This window comes from Miniopterus schreibersii, assembly GCF_964146895.1.
Source record: "Miniopterus schreibersii genome assembly, chromosome: 3".
NCBI lineage: Eukaryota > Metazoa > Chordata > Mammalia > Chiroptera > Miniopteridae > Miniopterus > Miniopterus schreibersii.
The window spans coordinates 32,104,917-32,124,790 of NC_138103.1; the positions used below are offsets into that span (position 1 = coordinate 32,104,917).

Genomic DNA, 19,874 nt, shown 5'->3' on the forward strand with positions numbered 1-19,874 from the left:
GGTGGGGGGAAGGAGGCATGTGGGTTGGATCTGGTAAAGCAGAAATATTTTTGCTAAGCCACAATTTCCAACTGAGATAGAGTCATTCTATTATGCAAAGGAAATGAACTCAGCATTAGTTAATTAATGTCTCAGAATACTAAATCTGTATGCCACTTGGACAATCAAAGATATGTTAGCTTTGCTTCATCATAAACACTTCTATTATTTTGGTCTTTTACCCTTATATTTATTAATGAAAAAAAGAACAAAGGCTCTTTATTCCCAAGTTATTATGTTGGGCAACTAAATACCACCAAGTTTTTCTCAGCCAATGTGTTATGTGTTCATCATGATTAAATTTGAATATTCCAGCCTAAAGCTGCTCAGAAAGATAGTTACTTAATATTTTAAAAATTTAGACATCATTTTATCTTTTTTAATTTAAGACAGAATTCCATTTTTAAAAAGGAAATAAATAATAAAATATATAGAGAGAAAAATTATGGATTTTTTTTTCATAGTATTGTCAAGTGGCTCTAATCTGTGTTTAGCCTGCAAACAAGCAGCCATTTCATAGGTCTCTAAATTTAGAACAGAATAAAAATTCCCTAATGTGATTACAAATTTAAAATTAAACTAGAACACATTTGTTAGTTAGATACTAAGAATAATTAGGAATTTGGAATCTATTTGGCAAGCTTCCAAAATGTAAATTAATCCTACACTGTTTTGTAAACTGCTTGAAAAGACTATTGTATTCTGGTTGAGACTTGCTAACTGTAATAGAACAGTAAATTGATTAATGCATTACATTGCTCACATCTGATGGCTCTGCACAATCCAGACCAATTTCCCTCATCTTTGGCTTGGGTCTGCATCCTGTCCTCAAATTACATGAATGTGACAAAGGCAATGACCTCTCTGTTGTCAAACCCAGTGGTCTCTTCTCATTCCTCATCTTGGCCTGCCGGTCTTAGCAGTGTTTGGCACAGTTAGTCACTCACCCCTTCTCAAGAAGTTTTTCATTTTTATCTCTTCTCCTGTCTCTTTTCTGGCTCAGTTTCCTTTGTTAAGTCTTTCATATTTTCCTGCTCTCCAACTTGAAGTGTACCACAGGTCAGTCTTTGAACCTCTTTGCTTCTCAAATGTCTACACTCATGCTTAGATGGCCTCCACACTGACTCTCAAATTTATCTCTCCACCCTCAACCTTTCCACTAATGGCAGACTCGTATTTCCATCTGTCTGCACAGTGTCTCCATTTAGAGACGTTTCTAATGGACACTTCAAACTTAACATGTCTAAAACCAACTTCCTATCTTTCAGCTTGAACCTGTGTCTCCTAGAATCATTTCTGTCTCGAAAAAATGACAACTCCATTCTTTTAGTTGCCAGCCCCCAAAACTTTGCAATCATCTGTGATGCCTTTCTCTCAGTCTGCACATTGAATCCATCAGCAAATCCTGTTGATTGTACTTGAAGTTTATCCATATTTCAACTACTTTTCACCAGCACCACCAGCAACCCTCAGTCTCATTATTTCTCTTCACTTTTACTGTTGCCTCGAATCTCCTTACCCTGCTTTATTTTTTTTCAGAGATTTAAAAAGTTTTTATTTAACTTATTGGAGTGACATTGGTTGATAAAATTATATAGGTCTCAAGTGTACAATTCTGTAATACATCATCGATATACTACATTGTGTGTTCACCCCAAGTCAAGTCTCCTTCCATCACCATGTATTTCACCCCTTGGCCCGTTTGTATCCCCCCTCGCTCCCCCTTCCCTCTGGTAACCACCTTATTGTTGTCTGTGTCTGTGAGCTTTTTGTTTGTTTGTCCTGTTTGATGACTTGTTTTCAGTTTTATGTCCCACATTTGAGGGAAATAATACGGTTATTGACTTTTTCTGTCTGACTTACTTTGCTTAGCATGATCCTCTCAAGATCCATCCGTGTTGCCTGTTGGCAAATGGCAGTATTTCATGTCATCTAACCCCTGACTATATTACCACATGCATATTCTGTGTGTGTTTGTATATACACACATAAAACAGAGAAAGAGAGAGGATGCCTGGTGTTACAGATCGAGGGCTCTGAAATCAGACTATGCAGGTTTGGCTTGATGGGGACACTGTACTACTGTACTAACTGCGTGACCTTGGGTACATTAGTTGACCTCTGTGTGCCTGTCTTCTCATCTGTAAATTGTACATAACCTATAAGGTTGTTCTAACAAGTAAATAAACTAATACATGGAAAGCCTTTAATCGTGCTTATTGCTACCTCAGTAAATATTAGCAAGTACTATTACAATATATCTTACTCAAAATGACTACAGCCAACGTGACAAATCAATAATTAGTCCTGGTCCTTAAAACACACAATAGTCTGGACTATTTAAATACACAGTAGCCTTCCAGGAGATTCTGTTTCCTCTATGCTATGGAATTTGCAGGTGTAAGCCGATAAAAAGCTTGTAATTTAAGGCCAGATACAAATGCTGATGAGCAAGTCTTTTTCATTTGTATACAGTATTTACCCAAACTGAATCTCAAAACAGTAAAATGCAAAGTGACCGTCCATCTCTTCTCCACATCCTTGCCCTATAACTTTCTGTATCCAGTCAAGGACAGAGTTGTTTGTTTTGTTTTAATCTCTGTCTCAGGGGGCTTGGGTTGTAGATAACTTCCTCTTACCCACTGTTGTGTTCCATAGGGAACCGGAATTTAAGAGTTATCCCTTCATGGGCCTGCCAGTCTCATCATAGTTCCTTTTCTGTGTTTCTGGTTATGTTTTGTTTTTATTGTTGAACTCAACAGTAAAACTTTATCTGCCCCTATTATTAATTGAATTTTAAAATACATACTGTTGGGATATTCTTTTTCTTTCTCTATTATTTTCCAAATCTACGTGCCACAATATGCTATTGAGGTTTTGTTAAACTGTGTTTAACCACAATTGCGTTGGAACCACCTGAGGAGCTTGTCAAGTGCAGATTCTCGGGCCGCATGCCTGGAGGCTTATGAATCTGCAGGTTAACGAGAGCCTTGATAATGGGATGCACACTGACTCGAGACCCACAGTTCTATAAGGAAAACTTTATAGATGATATATTTTACCCACTTTGTATGTGCCATGCCAAATTTTATTATTATTATTTTTTTAATCCTCACCTGAGGATATTTTTTCCACTGCTTTTCAGGGAGAGTGGAAGGGAGAGAGGAAGAGAGAGAGAAACATCGATGTGAGAGAGACATCGATTGGTTGCCTCCCGCACGTGCCCCGACCAGGGCCGGGGATCCAGCCTGCAACTGAGGTACATGCCCTTGGGTGGAATCGAACCCGGGACCTTCAGTCCGCAGGTCGATGCCCTAACCATGGAGCCAAACCGGCCGGGGCTGCCATGTAAGTTTTGACTGGATTCCTTGTTGCTGCTTCAAAATCAGTTATTTAACAGTGATTTAAGGAAGAACGTCAATTTGATGTAAAGACATAGTCTAAAAATATTAGTGGTGGTTAGATTACAGATGAGTTTTTTGGGTTTTTTTTGCTATTTCCTCAAATACTTGTGTTGAGGCATAAACCTTAACAAATAAACGTGTTGCTTTTTGAACTGGAGATAAAACTATACATAGGTATGCATAGGAAAATGCCTGCAAGAAAATACATCAAATAATAGCCTGATATATCTTACTGGTGATCTTATAGGTGATGTTTATTTTCTTCTTTATCTTTTAGATTTCTTTTGTTTTCAAATTATTCATCCAATAAGTGTCTTCAGCTGGAGAAATACTGGCTTCTCTCTAATAGAACATAAATCGTGTGTGGTTTATCGGGTGGGGAATTAGGAGAGGTTATTTGAGGAATTTTATTTGATAGAATCTTAAATATCGAAGCAGTTATCATAAAGGATAAATCTTATGAGCATTTTTCACAAAAGAAATGATCTTATTATGGTAATACATTGCGTTTGCAAGTACTAGCATAAAATCCTGGGCAACAGTGGCTGCTCCTAGAACACCAGGAGATACAATCGTATTAATTATCATATCGTGTGAGATACACATAGTACAATATTTGTTTTACATATATATAATGTACTATGCTTAAATGCATGTACATGTAAGTGTGTTCAAAGGATATGCTATTAAAACTTAATTAAAACAATCCTTTTGTGTTTTCTTTAATACTGTAAAAAATGTTGTTGGTATATACAAGAGATGAGAACTCTCCCGTCCCTTCCTGTTCCTTTTTAGACAGCCTGAAAGGGACATGTTGGCTCAACATCCAGGACAACCGCTGTGAGGTGAACATTAATGGAGCCACTCTGAAATCTGAGTGCTGTGCCACCCTCGGAGCTGCCTGGGGGAGCCCCTGTGAGCGCTGTGAACTAGGTAGGAGCCTGACCAAGGGCCCTGGGCTTCTCTCTCAACGGGGCACCTTTTCCACTATGTATCATTTCCATAGGGAGGAAGACTATAAGATCGTTACCCTCCCTAAAATGTTGTCTTTTCTGGTAGAATTTATTCATCTTTTAAAATATATATTTGGTTTATCCTTTTACTGGATATTAAACCTTCTTAATATCTTTTCCTCATCCAAGGATAAGTGTATTGATTTTGTGAGAGAGAGAGAGAGAGAGACACATTGATGTGAGAGAGAAACATCGGTCAACAGGTTGCCTCCTGCACACGCCCTGACGGGATTGAACACGCAACCTTTTGGTGTACGGGATGACGCTCCAGCCAGCTGAGCCACCCAGCCAGGGCCCTTGTGAATATTTCAGACAAGGAAGGGAATCAGCTGGAGTTTAGCTGCTTGGTGACTATCGATGTTCTTCAGCGTCCTTGTTTGCATGTCCCTGTAGAACATGATGCTTCTTTAAATCTTTTACTTGTTTCTTTGCAATTCAATTGGCAATGTGAAGATACAAAGGAATTTTCACAGGAGAAATTATGGGACTAGGACGTGGGTCGGCACTGACGGAGTTACCACAGCATGTGCTACACTGAATTCAGTACAGGGCATCTGGCGTTCTTGGCCTCTAACCCCAGCTTGCGGTTTTTATTTCGTTCCATTTAGATTCCATTATACTGTTTCTTGAGCTTCAGACAGTTATATTGTCTTTTACAGTGAAGTAAAAATGTGTCCTGTTGCTCTCACAGATACAGCTTGCCCACGAGGCTTTGCCAGGATTAAAGGTGTTACTTGTGAAGGTGAGTGTGTCCTCAGATGATATTGTAAATCTCCAGAGCAGTACATAAGATTGACATTGACTCCCACACTGTGGAGATAGTTATTTTCAAAAACCATGGAATTTCAATAAAAATGCTCAATGTAATCAATAAATGCTCTAGAATACTACTCTTAGGAAACAGTGTAGAGTTTCCCATTTTTCCTCTTTATGCTGTTTCGTAAAAGTTCATGAGGCCACCATTAGCCCTTAAGGCATAGAACAGCTGGCAGAGGAACATGCCTGGGCTGTGTTCTACGGACGGGCAAGGCTGCATTTTCACAGCTGGTGCCTAGGAAAACTGGGGGCTGAGTTGTGGAATATTTCTGCTTAACTCAAGTAATAATTCACATTGTATTGCAAACTGAATATGCTATACAGGAAGTGAGACCACACCTGCTTTTCCTATTTGTAACATCTTTTCCCCTGCACTTGCTTCATTTCCCTGCAGATGTTAACGAGTGTGAGGTGTTTCCTGGCGTTTGTCCAAATGGACGCTGTATCAATAGCAAAGGCTCTTTTCATTGTGAGTGCCCTGAAGGCCTTACGTTGGATGGAACAGGCCGTGTGTGTTTGGGTAAGGTTCATGCCCTTGTGTATTTTATGCATGAAACCAGCCATGAATCTTTCTTGTTCTTTGGTCAGTGACCAGTCCAAAACCATTAGATTGTAGCTGGGATATTTTGAGGGAAAACCACTAATGGATATTTTTTTAGGTGAATGTATTTCAAGGAAATGATTTCTGTATGATACAGAAAGTTGGTACTGCTCAAAAAATTCCAATTTCTTTAATCAGATAATTTAGGCAGGTTCGGTCTTTCACACTGAGTCAGTGGGATAAGGGAACTATGTATACCGTGAGCATGGAAGAAAAACTGGAGACTAGTGTATAAAGTTAACATTTACCAGTCCACTGCAGCTGTGCTCTTAGACAACAGTGGGGAAAGTCATGGTCAAAGTGACATCGTTTCTCTTTGAAAACATTGACCAATCCCTTTTCTTCCTTGACTTTCTTTAGAGTTTAAATTTTCTTAATGTTTCATTTTCTGAAGATCTAAAATGAAGAAGCTCTTTCTTTCAACATTGTTTGTTGACATTCTTTTATCGGTGTCGTGCTTGACTGAACTTGAGCTTCATGATTGAAAAAGAGACTTGTATTAATTCTATATAGTATCTAAACAATCTTTTATTTACTTAAAGTATTTTTCCAATATGCCATGGAACAGTTAGCTTTAAAAATAACCTTACATGGGTTTGTCTTTTAAATTTAAGCTTGTAGACAAAGCACAAGCAATGCTAATGTTATATTCAAAGATCTTTGAGATATTTATGTATACATCAGAGGTTTTAAAAATTAGTGATTAGAAAAAATGATTGCAACATTATACAGTTTAGTTATTATAATTAACACAGATTTTAAGTTAATTTTTGATGACATATTTAAATTTGGATATAAAGTATGACTGTAAAATCATATGGAAATGATTTTATAATACCCAAAGTCTGAATAAAGAAAAATTCTTTTCAGATTCTTATGGTTAAATTGTTTACAAAGTTTAGAAAAAAGTAATGTATCTTTTGAAGATGACAGAATGTCAGGATGCTCAAGTGACTAATGAAATCAAGTTGCCTTCAGTAACCAAAGATACTGTATATGAAGATATATCATTGATTGTGAATTATCACTAAGCAAAATTAATTCCCAGTAACATCACTCAAAATTAAACCTTCTGTAATATTCTAAAAGGATATGTTGAATTTTTCATCTCTATACTTTGGTTAACTGTTTTTGTTACTGCTTGAATTATGCTACATTAATTCATTGTGGCTGGTGATGTGAGAAAGTTTCAAGAAGAGATTGGTATATGAAAATGTAAAATTTTTCTAAGAATAAAAGTGGAGGTAAACTGCTTTGATAGAATTGATCTAAATCAGGGGTTCCAAACTGCAACATTTTGGGGGGACAGAGAGGTAAGATAAATGAGTGAGGTGGTAATAAGGAGTGGTGGGGACTGCAGCAAACTGTAGAGTACATATACCATCCAGAGGCTTCCAAATATTTTAATTTCTGTGCAAGCCAGTCAAAATATTCACAGGCCATATGTGGCCAGTGTGCTGACAGTGTTTTGATTCCTGATGTAAATACTGATACGGATCTCAGTAGTAAAGACACCAGATTACTCTGCGAGACTATCATAACTTTTTACATCCTTCATTCAAATGCTTTAAAAAAAGATAACACAAAAAAACCAAAAAAACTAATCCCAGAATAGCTTCTTGAACAAATTACCTCAATTACTTCAGAAACAATTTGACTCAAACCAGAGTTCTCAGGCTACCTGTTCTTAAATAAAACTGTCACATCTTGTTAAGATCGTTACTACCCTAGTGACAGTGTAGGATGGAGTTGGCTATGAGACCAGCCCGAGTGCCTTGTGGTAGTGAGACTCATCGGATTACTATCACACCTTACACTGGCGGGGAATGTGGCTTTTGGTTGATGTTAATGCAGATACATAAGGCAAAATCACCTACTGTGATACCTATATTCAGTCTACCAGATCAAAGTAAAAATTTACCAGTTATTTTTTCTTTAAAAATAGGACTTCTTAATTACAATACTTGAAAATGTATGTAACTCTAGGCTAAAGAAAGTTGCTCAAGTTGATGTTACTTTTTGTTGAGAACTTGAAAGAATCCGTATTGACTGACAGTAACTAAAATAGAAAGCACTTCTGTTTGGGTTTACATTTCCATTAGGGATCTCTTTTCCTCTGTGAAACAGTTTTCAGGTTTAGGAAAGGATTTAATATCTTGAAATACTCTTATCAAATACAACTGTGATTTGGTTAAGGAAAGCCTTTTCTGAACCCATTATTCATATTTGCAATTTAACAGCCCAGTGTTTGACTGTAGCTTGACAAACAACTCTACTGGCTAACAGATAAATGTGTTATCTATAGATCATGCTAATTTGTCTTGTTTTGTGACTGTTGATTGATCTTTTAAGGTCCTGGCTAGCGTACTGAAACATCAGTATGCTTTGAGGTATTAGGGAAAATGTGACATTTAAACAAATAATTTGGCCCCTTATTAGAGCAGATTTACATAACCTAGCGCAAAAACCATAATAAGCCTGGCAGGAAAAAAACTTTAAGTGCAATAAAGTTTATGAAGGTATTTTGATCATTGTAACAGTCGGCAAATAGGTTAGAGTTGATCATATACTGTTTATGGCTAGGATGCAACAGGACTGCTGACAGGCCACTTTAAGCAATTCAGTGGACAAAAAGAATCTGTCACTAAAATAGTTATTCTTTCTGAAGCGAGCAATACAAGAAGGGGATTATAGATGGTGATATGAAGGAGCCCTGTCACAAGGGAACCTTTTCTTCCTAAAGGTGGCTTGTGAGAATTAAGTGATACTGAAGGAGAACCCACCTTTGCTCTCACTAGATGACTGTCATTAAGGAGTCCATTCCAGGAGCTGCTGGACTGTGCCTCTCGCCGACTGGTGTGTCTCCAGGGCCTGGCATTATGCCAGGCACCGAGCAGACGGTCGGTATCTGACTGTTCAGTGAGTGTTACAACTTAATCTCAAGCTGCGATTTCACCCTCCGTGCAGACATCCGCATGGAGCAGTGTTACTTGAAGTGGGACGAAGACGAATGCGTCCACCCTGTCCCTGGGAAGTTCCGCATGGACGCCTGCTGCTGTGCCGTGGGGGCAGCTTGGGGCACCGAGTGTGAGGAGTGCCCCAAACCTGGCACCAAGGAGTATGACACCCTGTGCCCCAGGGGGCCTGGCTTCGCTAACAGAGGGGACGTCCTCACTGGGAGGCCGTTTTACAAAGGTAACTGAGCCACGCGTCAGTCCTCCCACACTCACACTCACCCTGCACGTCCTCTGAAAATTGCTTTTGCTTCAGACATTTGACTTCCCACTTTATTTTCTTTGTTAGACATTATCTGTGGCCAACCTTATATGCCAGGTGTGTCAACCACCTGTATAAGATGGTGGTGAAGTTAAGATATAAAACGGTCTGCTAATCTCGCTTTCCTGGATCGTTCTACCATAAACCCTGCTTTCCTTAGCACAGCCTGACTGGATGCAGCCCTGATGTAGCAAGTACTTCTCTAGACCCCCCCTAAACTTCACAAAACAAACAAGCAAAATAAAGGCATCAGAGTTGTTCATAAGGAACACAATCTTTTTCACAGTGGGAACTTTTTGTGTGGCGTCAGTGTGATCATTGAAATTTTTGACATCCCCCATTTTTACTTGGATACACCCTTTCCATCGTAGTAGATTTTAAACTGAAAGTGATGGGCCTACTCTTTTAAACCAACCAGCTCTTCATGCCAGCTTTACTCTGCTTTTAGATATCAATGAATGCAAAGCTTTTCCTGGGATGTGCACCTATGGAAAGTGCAGAAATACCATCGGAAGTTTCAAGTGCCGTTGCAATAGTGGCTTTGCTCTGGACATGGAGGAGAGAAACTGCACAGGTAAGGTTGCTCTCCTGTTGCACCTGCTAAACCCTGGCTCTCTTCCTTTGCTGTCTGAAAAGCCCATCCTCCCATTGAGAACATGTACATTTTTCTTTTTGTTTCATTTTCCCTCCTCTTAAGCCCACTTCTCCAAAGCTACGAGAATGCTGCAAAACGGTATGAAAATGCTAATTGTTTTGTCTATAGGAACAACGTAAAAATAAGCTATTCAGAATATATGAGTACTAAAGAACATAGCCATCAAATCCACAATTATACACACTTGATATAGTATCTTGTTTTTAAACAAGGGAAGCTGTAACGTAGTTTCCTCATCTGTGAAGAGTTTTCATAATAATTATGCCTTTGTCAGCATTGATACCCTTCTTCATAAGCATTCCCTTTAGTTTAAAAGGATATGAAATTCCAAGTTTTCCTCTTAGGTGATATAACAAATCATCTCAAACACTTGAAATACATCTCCATAATCTCATTTTCAGAACTCTTGTTATTTATTCTCTGGAGTTTTCCCTTTTCTCCTGCTCACACTCATGCTACTTCTTCATGACCTCCTGGGAAATGTCGCTCTTGACCCCTTTCTAACTTCCTGCTCTGTGAGGCAGTGCCGGACTCCCTCACGGACCCGCCCAGCCTGCACCCCAAGTGTTTCAGAATCGTGCACGTGATCTGCAGTTCCACTGCCTGGTCTCTCTGCTCTGCCTCCCGGCCCATCCCCAGCTCTTGTCCCCTCGCCATTGTTTTCTGCGCTCCGGCGAGCGTGGCTGGGAGAGTCTGAGGAGAGCCACTGACGTCCACTCCCCTCCGACCGGCCTGCAGCTGCTTCGCCACACCCGTGTTCGCCTCTTTCCGGCACTTGCTGAACTTCTCTCAGCACCACTTCTATTGGATCCACACACCCTCTCACATCCGTGTTTATTCCCTTTCTTCTTACTGAGACCTCCCGTCTGGTAATAAAATTTCCTTTTCCTCCCATAGTCTCTTCACTTTTAGAGAATGAGATGTGATGTCTTCCTCAGTTTTCCGGTGAATTCCTCTTTCACTCTCCTTCCCTCCTCCCGTTGCAGGCCCTTCTCTGGCAGAGCTCACTTCCCTCTCCTGCATCGCCCCCTCTTTACTGTTCCTTTCCCTGGACTTATAAACAAAAGGTCTCCTCAGCCCTTTGCCCTTGAGCTACCGTCCTGTTTTCCTGCCTCTACATCTCCCCTCTCTTTTAACTAACCATTTTCTTTGTAATCCCATGTAACTTTGATTGTTGCCCTCCCTCATATACATAATCTTGCAAAACACTTTTTCAAGTTAAAAAATATCTTTCTCTTGTGCGTGTTCTGCTCAACCTCTGGCTAGATCCCCCTCCTTGATTTTCTTGTCTCTTGGTTTCCATGGTACTTCCCCATCTCAGTCGCCCTTCCTTGACTGTGATGTTTCTTCTCTAATCATCACAGATTCTTCTTGCCTTTGGCATTTTCCATCCCTCGAGCATTATCCACGGTCCTTTGCTCTGCTAGCACCCTGCCTCTCAGACTTGCGTCTACCATCGTGAATTTGTGGGTGGCCTCTGCCGAGCTGACTCCTGGGCTCTCTCTCTAGCCCTCTAGTCGTCCAACATTTCTCACTTCCATCTGGACAGTTTCTCTTTGCTTTAATCTTCCTTTGTCCCACCCTGCCTTGGTCTGCCTCAGGACTTCCTTGTATGTAGTAATAGTATAATTCTCCTCAGGACTGAAGCCTCAAACTTAATTTTGACATCTCTCTCTCTCCTAATGAACAAGTTGAGGAAGTTATGTACGTTCCCCATCCAAATGGCTGTTTCAAGTGCTTATAATATTTCTTTAGACTACTACCGATGTGGGTTTGGCTCCCAAGGAGCAGACTCTGAGCAAAGATTAAAGTGCGCAAGGTTTATCAGGATTGCGCTTGGAACCAACAGCTAGGGGAGGGAGGGCAAGGGGGCAGACGTGGGCAGAGGGAGAAGCGGGGCTGTGATGCAGGCCCAGTGTACCCCTCAGCCTACCCCACTGGGGGCTCTGCATCTGGGATGGCTCCCCAGAACTGTCGCGAGTGAGGACAAAGGGGCTAGGCATTTATGTACCTACATCATTAACCTTTGGATACATCTTCCCAGAGAAAGGGTGCAATTGTGGGGAAGCGGTCCTCTTAGCCGAGGCATTTCCTGAAGATAGTTTACATCTCAGGGCTTTCTGTCAGCAACAGACCCAACAGCTGGAGAGGGAAGGACAAATAAGTCCTTTATTCCTGAAGGGAGAACTGGGCAACATGTCATGGAACCTACTACATTGCCAAATCTCCTGACATCTTTTGAACCCATTTATTTTCCACAGTCAGACCCTTCGTTTCCACAACCACCAGTTTTATTATCGCGAAGCAGGGTTTAGGTTGTATAACTTCTCACAGAGCAACTCCCATTACTCAGACAATCTTAGACCCGGGTACCGAAGCTCAGAGTTCTGGTCCTGACTGCACTTCTTATTTGTGGTGTGAAATTAGTCAAGTCACTCAATGGCTCTGAAGCTCAATCTCTTTAACTTTATAAAGGAGACAGGTACTTGGTGGCACTGCAGTGTTGGGGGTAATGTGAAGGGACGGCAGGACACTGTTGGCTGCCACTCTTCACAGCATCTAAGGCCAGGCTCCCCGTGTTTGGCGCCCTCAGTAATCATACCCATCCGACCTATACCTGTACCACTCATCAGCCTCTACAGCCCAGCCACTCTGTAACTTCCTGTTCTCTGAAATGCATTATTTTCTTCACCTGTGCATTTCATCTCTTGCCTTTCTATTTATCCCACATCTTAAAAGTTAGAATTTCTATGCCACATTCTAGGACCAATTCAGAAGCTGCCACCTCCAACATACCAGTTCTTATCAGGAGGTAGCTTACATAAATACAGCACTTTCTGAGATAAGAACTGTTCTCAGCACTTAACAAATATTGAGTCACTTACCCCTGTGAGGTGGGTTCTACTCTACTGTCCATGTCACAGATAAAGAAATTGAGACACAGCCCAACTGGCGTGGCTCAGTGGTTGAGTGTCGACCTATGAACCAGGAGGTCACCGTTCAATTCCCGGTCAGGGCACATGCCCGGGTTGCGGGCTCGATCCCCACTGGGGGGTTGTGCAGGAGGCAGCCGATCAATGACTCACCCATCATTGATGTTTCTCTCTCTTTCTCCCTCTCCTTTCCTCTCTCTGAAATCAGTAAAAACATATTTAAAAAAGAGAAGTTGTGACACAGAAATTAAGTTATTTCCCAAGGCTCCACACCCGTAAGACAACAAAGGGGGATTTGTACCCAGGCGTCTCATTCCAGGGTCCATACCCCACACTGTGCAGCTTCCACCACATCACGTGGGCCAACATTGGTCCCTGCTCTGCCATCACACTTATTCTCTATTCTTCACTGGCTCTCACCCTCGCCATCAATTCCTAGATACTGATAGATAAAAAGTTAAGAGAATTAGTATGCATATTTCTAGCTGCTTAATTGAATCAGTGAATTTTAAGATTTTTGTTTAAAGGAAAGTACTTACTTTTTTTTTTCCAGTGTTGCCTGCAATTGGGAAAATCAATAGAAAAAGACTAAAAGCTGAGAGAGAGCAGTGTGTGTACACATTAACAACTTAAAGTCCTGTTATAGAAAAACTTAAACATTGAAATTCATCAAAATAAACTGATGCTGGCAAAACCAATTTTTCCCATTGTGACAAAATTTTTAAGAAAATAAGTCATGATTTCTTCATCATATTTTATAGACATGACTTCTCTATTGAAAAATCTTAGTTGCAGGCATGGGAGATTTATCAAGAGAATCCTGTTTTCGAGAATATAGATGCTGCTATTGAAGTTTCTTATTTACTGTACTATATAAAAAGTAAACACATCATTTAAAAAATTTTTTTAAATGAGATCACATCTAATGTGACACAAAAACCACAAATTGGGGCATATTTCAAGGCCCTGTGGTCTATGAGCTCTCTCCGCTCAGGACGCAGTTGGCTGCGTCCGCCTCTTGAGGCTGTCGCTCTGTGGTTGGTCAGCCTGCTCAGAGGCAGCAGCCCCTGGTCTCGCGCTGGGGGTGGGGTGGGTGCAGGTTACTGTCACAGAACCAGCATGGTCTTTGCATCCGGCCTGAGACTTTATTCATATGCCCACTGCTTCTTCGTTTCCCACCTGCCTTGTTCAGCTCATTCTGCAGTTGTTTGGTTCATCCTTGTTACCATTTCAAAGCCACAGAAAGGAACCCACAGTTCCAGAATTCTTAAAGGCAAAGAGCCCCCCTTGCCCGTTGGCCATGACAGTTTTGGCAGTTGGGGAAAGGATGTGCCTCAGGCCCTGACCCCGTCTATCTGACCTCCTGAAAACATACCCTCACACTGCTAGCCACTGATTTCTCCAACATTTCTAGTGTGCCTCACCTTCGCCTGGAAGCCAGATCTCTCCCTCCCTGTTCCCTAATACCTACTCATCTCATTCTATTTTTTTATTTCTCTCAAACCCTATGAATTAGACATCGACGAGTGCAGGATCTCCCCTGATCTCTGTGGAAGTGGGATCTGTGTCAACACGCCAGGCAGCTTTGAGTGTGAGTGCTTTGAAGGCTACGAAAGCGGCTTCATGATGATGAAGAACTGCATGGGTAAGCGTGCTCGAGCTCTTCCTCTCCGGTCTCGAAGCCAGTCGAGCACAGACTCGCCGGCCCAACCTTGGCTTGTCTCAGAGCTGTTAACAGCATGCTTGGCAAGGAGCTGTCTTGCGAGAGAACAGCTCTGCATGTCAGACAGGAAGTCTGCTCCTAGATAGCTCTTGAGGAGCCCCAACCTCTTGGCGCCTTAATGACAGTGAGATACTGAGGCTGGGTTCTGTCTATTCGTAGAATCTAAAGTCAACACACACGGACTACTCAGGAAGGATTCATTTAAAATGTGTGACATTGTGTGGTGACCCCCAAATTTATATTCAGCCATGCGAATCCATGTTGTTTTCCTTGTGTGTTATTACAAACCCTTTGCTCTTGCCCACCTGTTAGCCTGCTATTTCATTTTCAGCAACCTGTAGCACTCACCTCATGCCGTGTAGAGGTGATAAGTCTAAGACTTTTCTTTCACTTTGGTTAGAGAGATAGGCACCAATAAATGATATCTGGCATTTATAGTGATATAAAGCAAATATTGTTTATTTTTTTACCTCATGGGAGCCTGCTCATTTCATACAGGTCAATTCCTTGATTAAAGCTCACTACCTTTAAGAGTAGAACTTGAACCATTTATCCACTGATAATAGAAAAGGCGAGATGAGCATTACCCCGCGTATTAAGCCCGTCTCTTCCAGTTGAGTGACACTTGCCCCACATAATGATTCTTTCTCCCATGCTGTACGCGTGCATATTTTTTCCTCAGAGTTCTTTAATGGATCTCACATTTTTACCTTTCAGACATTGACGAATGTGAACGTAACCCTCTCCTTTGTAGGGGTGGCACCTGCGTGAACACTGAGGGCAGCTTTCAGTGTGACTGCCCACTGGGACACGAGCTGTCACCGTCACGTGAGGACTGTGTGGGTGAGTTTGTCTCCTCGGCACATAAACTCACCCAGCTCAGCTAGAGAAGATGATAAAGATCAGTAGTTGACTCTAGTAAACTTGTTTCTGGTGTCTGAAACCTAGCTGGTTAAAAATGAGAAATTCAGAGTCCCTACGTTTGGATTCAGACCCTCTTTAGAGAATGCTTCAGTGACACACTCGAATGAGCCAGCATTGCCCTGGTTAGCCTCTTGCAGTCCAGGCTCACCTGAAAGGACCCCAGGTGAGGGACCCGTGTAAGGCTGTGTAGTTCCCTCCTCCAGGCAGATGGGATGGGAAAGCTGCTCCTATTGGAAGGCCTGCTCCCTATTAGTTCACCTGTGCATACACCTATGCAGTCACTCAGCGGAGTCCACCTTTGTGCCCCCGTGTCTGTCATCACGAGGTACACTCGCACATGTGAGAACATGCGACCTCCCTCCACTTCCACTTCTCAAAGAGACCCCGAGGTCTCTTCCCTGGCCCTGAGCTCAGTAGGGATCTCAGGGGCCACCCCAGAAGACCAGCGGCTTGTCTTGGAGCATCCGACCTACTGCTTTTCATAGACATATGAAGGCTCCGGGCTTACCGTGTCCTAGTACACTGGCTTTAAAACTCATTTAGCCAGGAAACATTTTCTTCACAGAAATCTTTCTTGAAACTATAAACAAATAAGACAGTTTAAGATAGAGTAGATCGCAAACATAATTTAAGCACATCTCAATATATTTATTTATAAACCTTATTTATAGTGAGATCCTAATATATTAGATGAATCTTAAGTCATAGACTAAACAGACATTTTTTAAAGGTAAATTTAAAAGTTTTAAATATTTTTATTGCATTTTAATAGTGGGTACACATAGCTTTTTTACACAGATAATTACAAAATATTTATTCATGGTTGTCAAACAGTGACTCAGAGGTCTGTTTCTAAGGTCAGTTTATTTTGCTAATTGGTTTTTATGGACATTAGAGCTGGAAAAAAGTACCCCTCAAAGGTACAGTGTACAATATAAGATGCATATTTTTGCACATATAATAAAATAAATATTTAATGATTATAGACACACATTTGTATGTCACATAGCCTTCTTACTGATTTTGAGAATTTGGGATAAATTTATTGCTGTATCTGGTTATATTGTCATTGTTTTTACCTTCTATTGTGTCTGACAGGTAGCTTGTATGAAGAAAAGTGTCACTACCATTTTCTTGCTGTTCTGTTGTTATTTCATTATTAGTACTAGTTTATTCCACAGAGCTTTACAGGAGTTTTTTAAGGTACCTATTCATCTCATAAGGGTTAATTAATTTTAAAATAGGCAGTATAATATGTAGGTCCACCTCTCCAGGCACACAAAACATACAACTTGATGAAAACAGATGAACAGGTGAGGGCCCTATAAGCAGCCCCTCTGCTTTGTGGAACCAGACATCTTCCTCAGGAAACGTCAACACTTGACCATCTGATAGGACCAGCTGAGCGTGCCAATGTAAACCCATCTATTAAATGTTAGCAAGCTTCATTTCCGGCATGTGCTAGATGTGTGTGGTCTAATGTGGTAGTCACTAGCCACATGTGGCTATTTAAATTTAATTAAAATGAAATAACATTAAAAAGTTATTTCCTTAGTCACACTATCCACGTTTTCAAGTGCCCAGTAGGAGCTACATATTGGACTGCATGGATATGGCACAGTCCCATCATTGTAGAAAGTTCTATTGGGCAGCAAAGTTGTGGATAGAAATAAGAAACACAGATTCCAAAATTTTTTTCAGATGCCCCAGGAGATTATCTCACTTACCCCTGAAGTACACAAAGCCCTTTGCAGACCATGGCTACAGTGCAACATGTTCTTGATAGTTTATGTGATTTTTTTAATTGCATAAAACATTAATCCTGTGTGTCTTTTTATAGATATTAATGAATGCTCCCTGAGTGACAATCTCTGTAGAAATGGAAAATGTGTAAATATGATTGGAACTTATCAGTGCTCCTGCAATCCTGGGTACCAGGCTACGCCCGACCGACAGGGCTGTACAGGTAAGGCTAAGCTAAGGGGGTCTGGAACCTGTGTCTCTCAAATCAGCCTAGAGGACAACTTCTGGCACTGACTCTATAATGAATTCAGTGGGAGTCCTTTGTCCTAAAAACTAATCTAAGAATGGGGGAAGATCTCTAAGATGCCATGGTTTGGTGGTTTTGCAGAGGAATCTCTGGTTTTATCAGAGAAAACCCTCTGAACTCCATAGCTGTTATATTTCTGAGCTCTTTAGTCTTAGGTTACTGGAGCTTTTAAATGTCAAATGGGATGCTGTCTAAAAGGAAGTAAAAAAACACTAAGATTAATAGTATGATGATTAAATCAACATGAATAGTGGGGAGAAAAATCCAAAGCTATTTAAGTATTATCAGTTTCAAAAGAAGAAAAGCTCTTTATTTTTTAAGGAAGTAACCCTGACAAGTAATGCAGTGGAAATGTTTCCACAGATATTGACGAATGCATGATCATGAACGGAGGCTGTGACACCCAGTGCACCAATTCAGAAGGAAGCTACGAATGCAGCTGCAGCGAGGGTTATGCCCTGATGCCCGATGGGAGATCGTGCGCAGGTACAGAAAAGAAAATGTACACACTCTGTGCATCTAATTAATTTTAGCTTACAAATCTGGCTCCATATAATTTGAGTGGAGCTGGATGGAAAAAAATACCTGAGTTCAATAAAAACCATCTTTCCTTTCATTTGATGTTGACTTTGTATCATCAGATATTGATGAATGTGAAAATAATCCTGATATCTGTGATGGCGGCCAGTGTACCAACATTCCTGGAGAGTATCGCTGTCTGTGTTATGATGGCTTCATGGCTTCAATGGACATGAAAACATGCATTGGTGGGTACCATAAAAACAGGATAAATATTTATATACACATACTCATACACAAATATATGCACATTCACGCACACATATAAACATGAGGCTTTTTCAGTTATTTTAAAAATTCAAACCATTATATTAGAAGATGTGAAAGCAGAAAAGAAAAAGTTATTTGGGAAAAAATCCTTAAAGACATTATATTTATCTGCAATACTGTGTCTTGCAAATAGATTATATTTTAAATTTTATTTGTGTATTTTAGCATTATACTAGTCAGTTGAAAAGATAGCTTTTGAACTACTAAGATGAACAAGTATTAACCAAGGTACTGAAAATAAATTTTCTAGATGTCAATGAGTGTGACTTAAATTCGAACATCTGCATGTTTGGGGAATGTGAGAACACCAAGGGATCCTTCATTTGCCACTGCCAGCTGGGTTATTCAGTGAAGAAAGGGACCACGGGATGCACAGGTAGGTCTCAAGCTTGTATCTGTGTTTCGGCTTCTTACATTTTAGAGGCCAACCTTTGACGTCATCTATTCACCAGCGTCCCTTAGTCTGTTAGCTGCTCTGGGCTGTGACTGTGTGTGTGATGAGTAGCTGACACAGAGCATGCATGATGTGTTCGGCTCATCTGTGTGGTGACACACTGACTCAGCCACTCCCTGCCGCAAGTTGGCTGCGGGTCCAGATGTGGAGAGGAGAGTGGGTGTGGACTCTGGGCCCCATGGTTCTGATGCGCTTCTGGTGGCTCTTGCAGCAGCGTCCAGTTTCTTAGGAGCACTGCTGCCCAAAGAGGAGACATACGTAAGGAAGGAGCACCAAAATACCTGAAAGGGGATCCCAGTTGTTGCTTGTTTTTTATGTTCTTCTGAAACTAACACACATTTATCTAGATTCCATTTAGATTCTTTCCTTCCTTTCTTTCCCCCCTCTTTTCCCCTCTCTTCTCTTTTATTTACTTTCATCCTGTCTTCTCCCTGTCCAAATTGCCTCTCTTTTTTCCTCTCTTTCTTTGCTCACCCCATTCACTTTATCTCTTGTTTTCTTTCTCTAGCACGTAGTTTTAGCCTTTGGCATAAAGGGCTCAGAGGAAGGCTAGGATATCCCCAAAGCCATTGCTTTGGACCAGGTGTTCCTCATTGCTCAGTTTAAGGCCCTTGTACGGTATTTTGCCCAAGGCAGGTGGAGGGTGGTTTAGACAGCAGCCTGGCTCTTAAATTATATTTCTAGGAAAGGGCAAGTAATGAAAGGTGTATGTACTCTGTATGCTCACCACTAGCGGTGTTGATGTGAACCCAGTAGTTGTGTGTGTGTGTGTGTGTGTGCGTGAGAGAGAGAGAGAGAGAGGGAGAGAGAGAGGGAGAGAGAGAGGGAGAGAGATCTATAATATATAATCATTGAGCTGGATAAAACAGACTATTTCTACTTTATAAAGTTCTAGAAAGCTTTGGGGAACCACACAGTTTATACACACATATATAGAGTGTCCCCAGAAAATGTATATACACTTTGAATAATTATTAATTACAATGGGTTAAATCTGAAAAGAAAGAAACATCAATTGAGCTATCAGCTGTTAAGTCTGTACATTTTTTTGGGTCACCCTGTATATGTACATGTATGTATATTTGCATATATCTATGTGTATATAGGCAAAAGCATCCTCATTTTCCAGAGAACATT

General features: G+C 40.9%; 1 protein-coding gene across 2 annotated transcripts in view; it reads left to right on the plus strand.

Moving 5' to 3' along the window:
- Positions 1-19,874, plus strand: part of FBN2 (fibrillin 2) — a 218,363-nt gene that overhangs the window by 136,259 nt on the left and 62,230 nt on the right. For both annotated transcript variants that reach the window (XM_081133119.1, XM_081133118.1), the window contains exons 21-31: positions 4,239-4,376; positions 5,148-5,198; positions 5,667-5,792; positions 8,841-9,068; positions 9,598-9,723; positions 14,254-14,382; positions 15,178-15,303; positions 17,225-17,350; positions 17,798-17,920; positions 18,076-18,201; positions 18,534-18,659. In XM_081133119.1, coding sequence (XP_080989245.1) covers positions 4,239-4,376; positions 5,148-5,198; positions 5,667-5,792; positions 8,841-9,068; positions 9,598-9,723; positions 14,254-14,382; positions 15,178-15,303; positions 17,225-17,350; positions 17,798-17,920; positions 18,076-18,201; positions 18,534-18,659 — 1,425 coding nt within the window. The remainder of the gene's footprint in view (positions 1-4,238; positions 4,377-5,147; positions 5,199-5,666; positions 5,793-8,840; positions 9,069-9,597; positions 9,724-14,253; positions 14,383-15,177; positions 15,304-17,224; positions 17,351-17,797; positions 17,921-18,075; positions 18,202-18,533; positions 18,660-19,874) is intronic.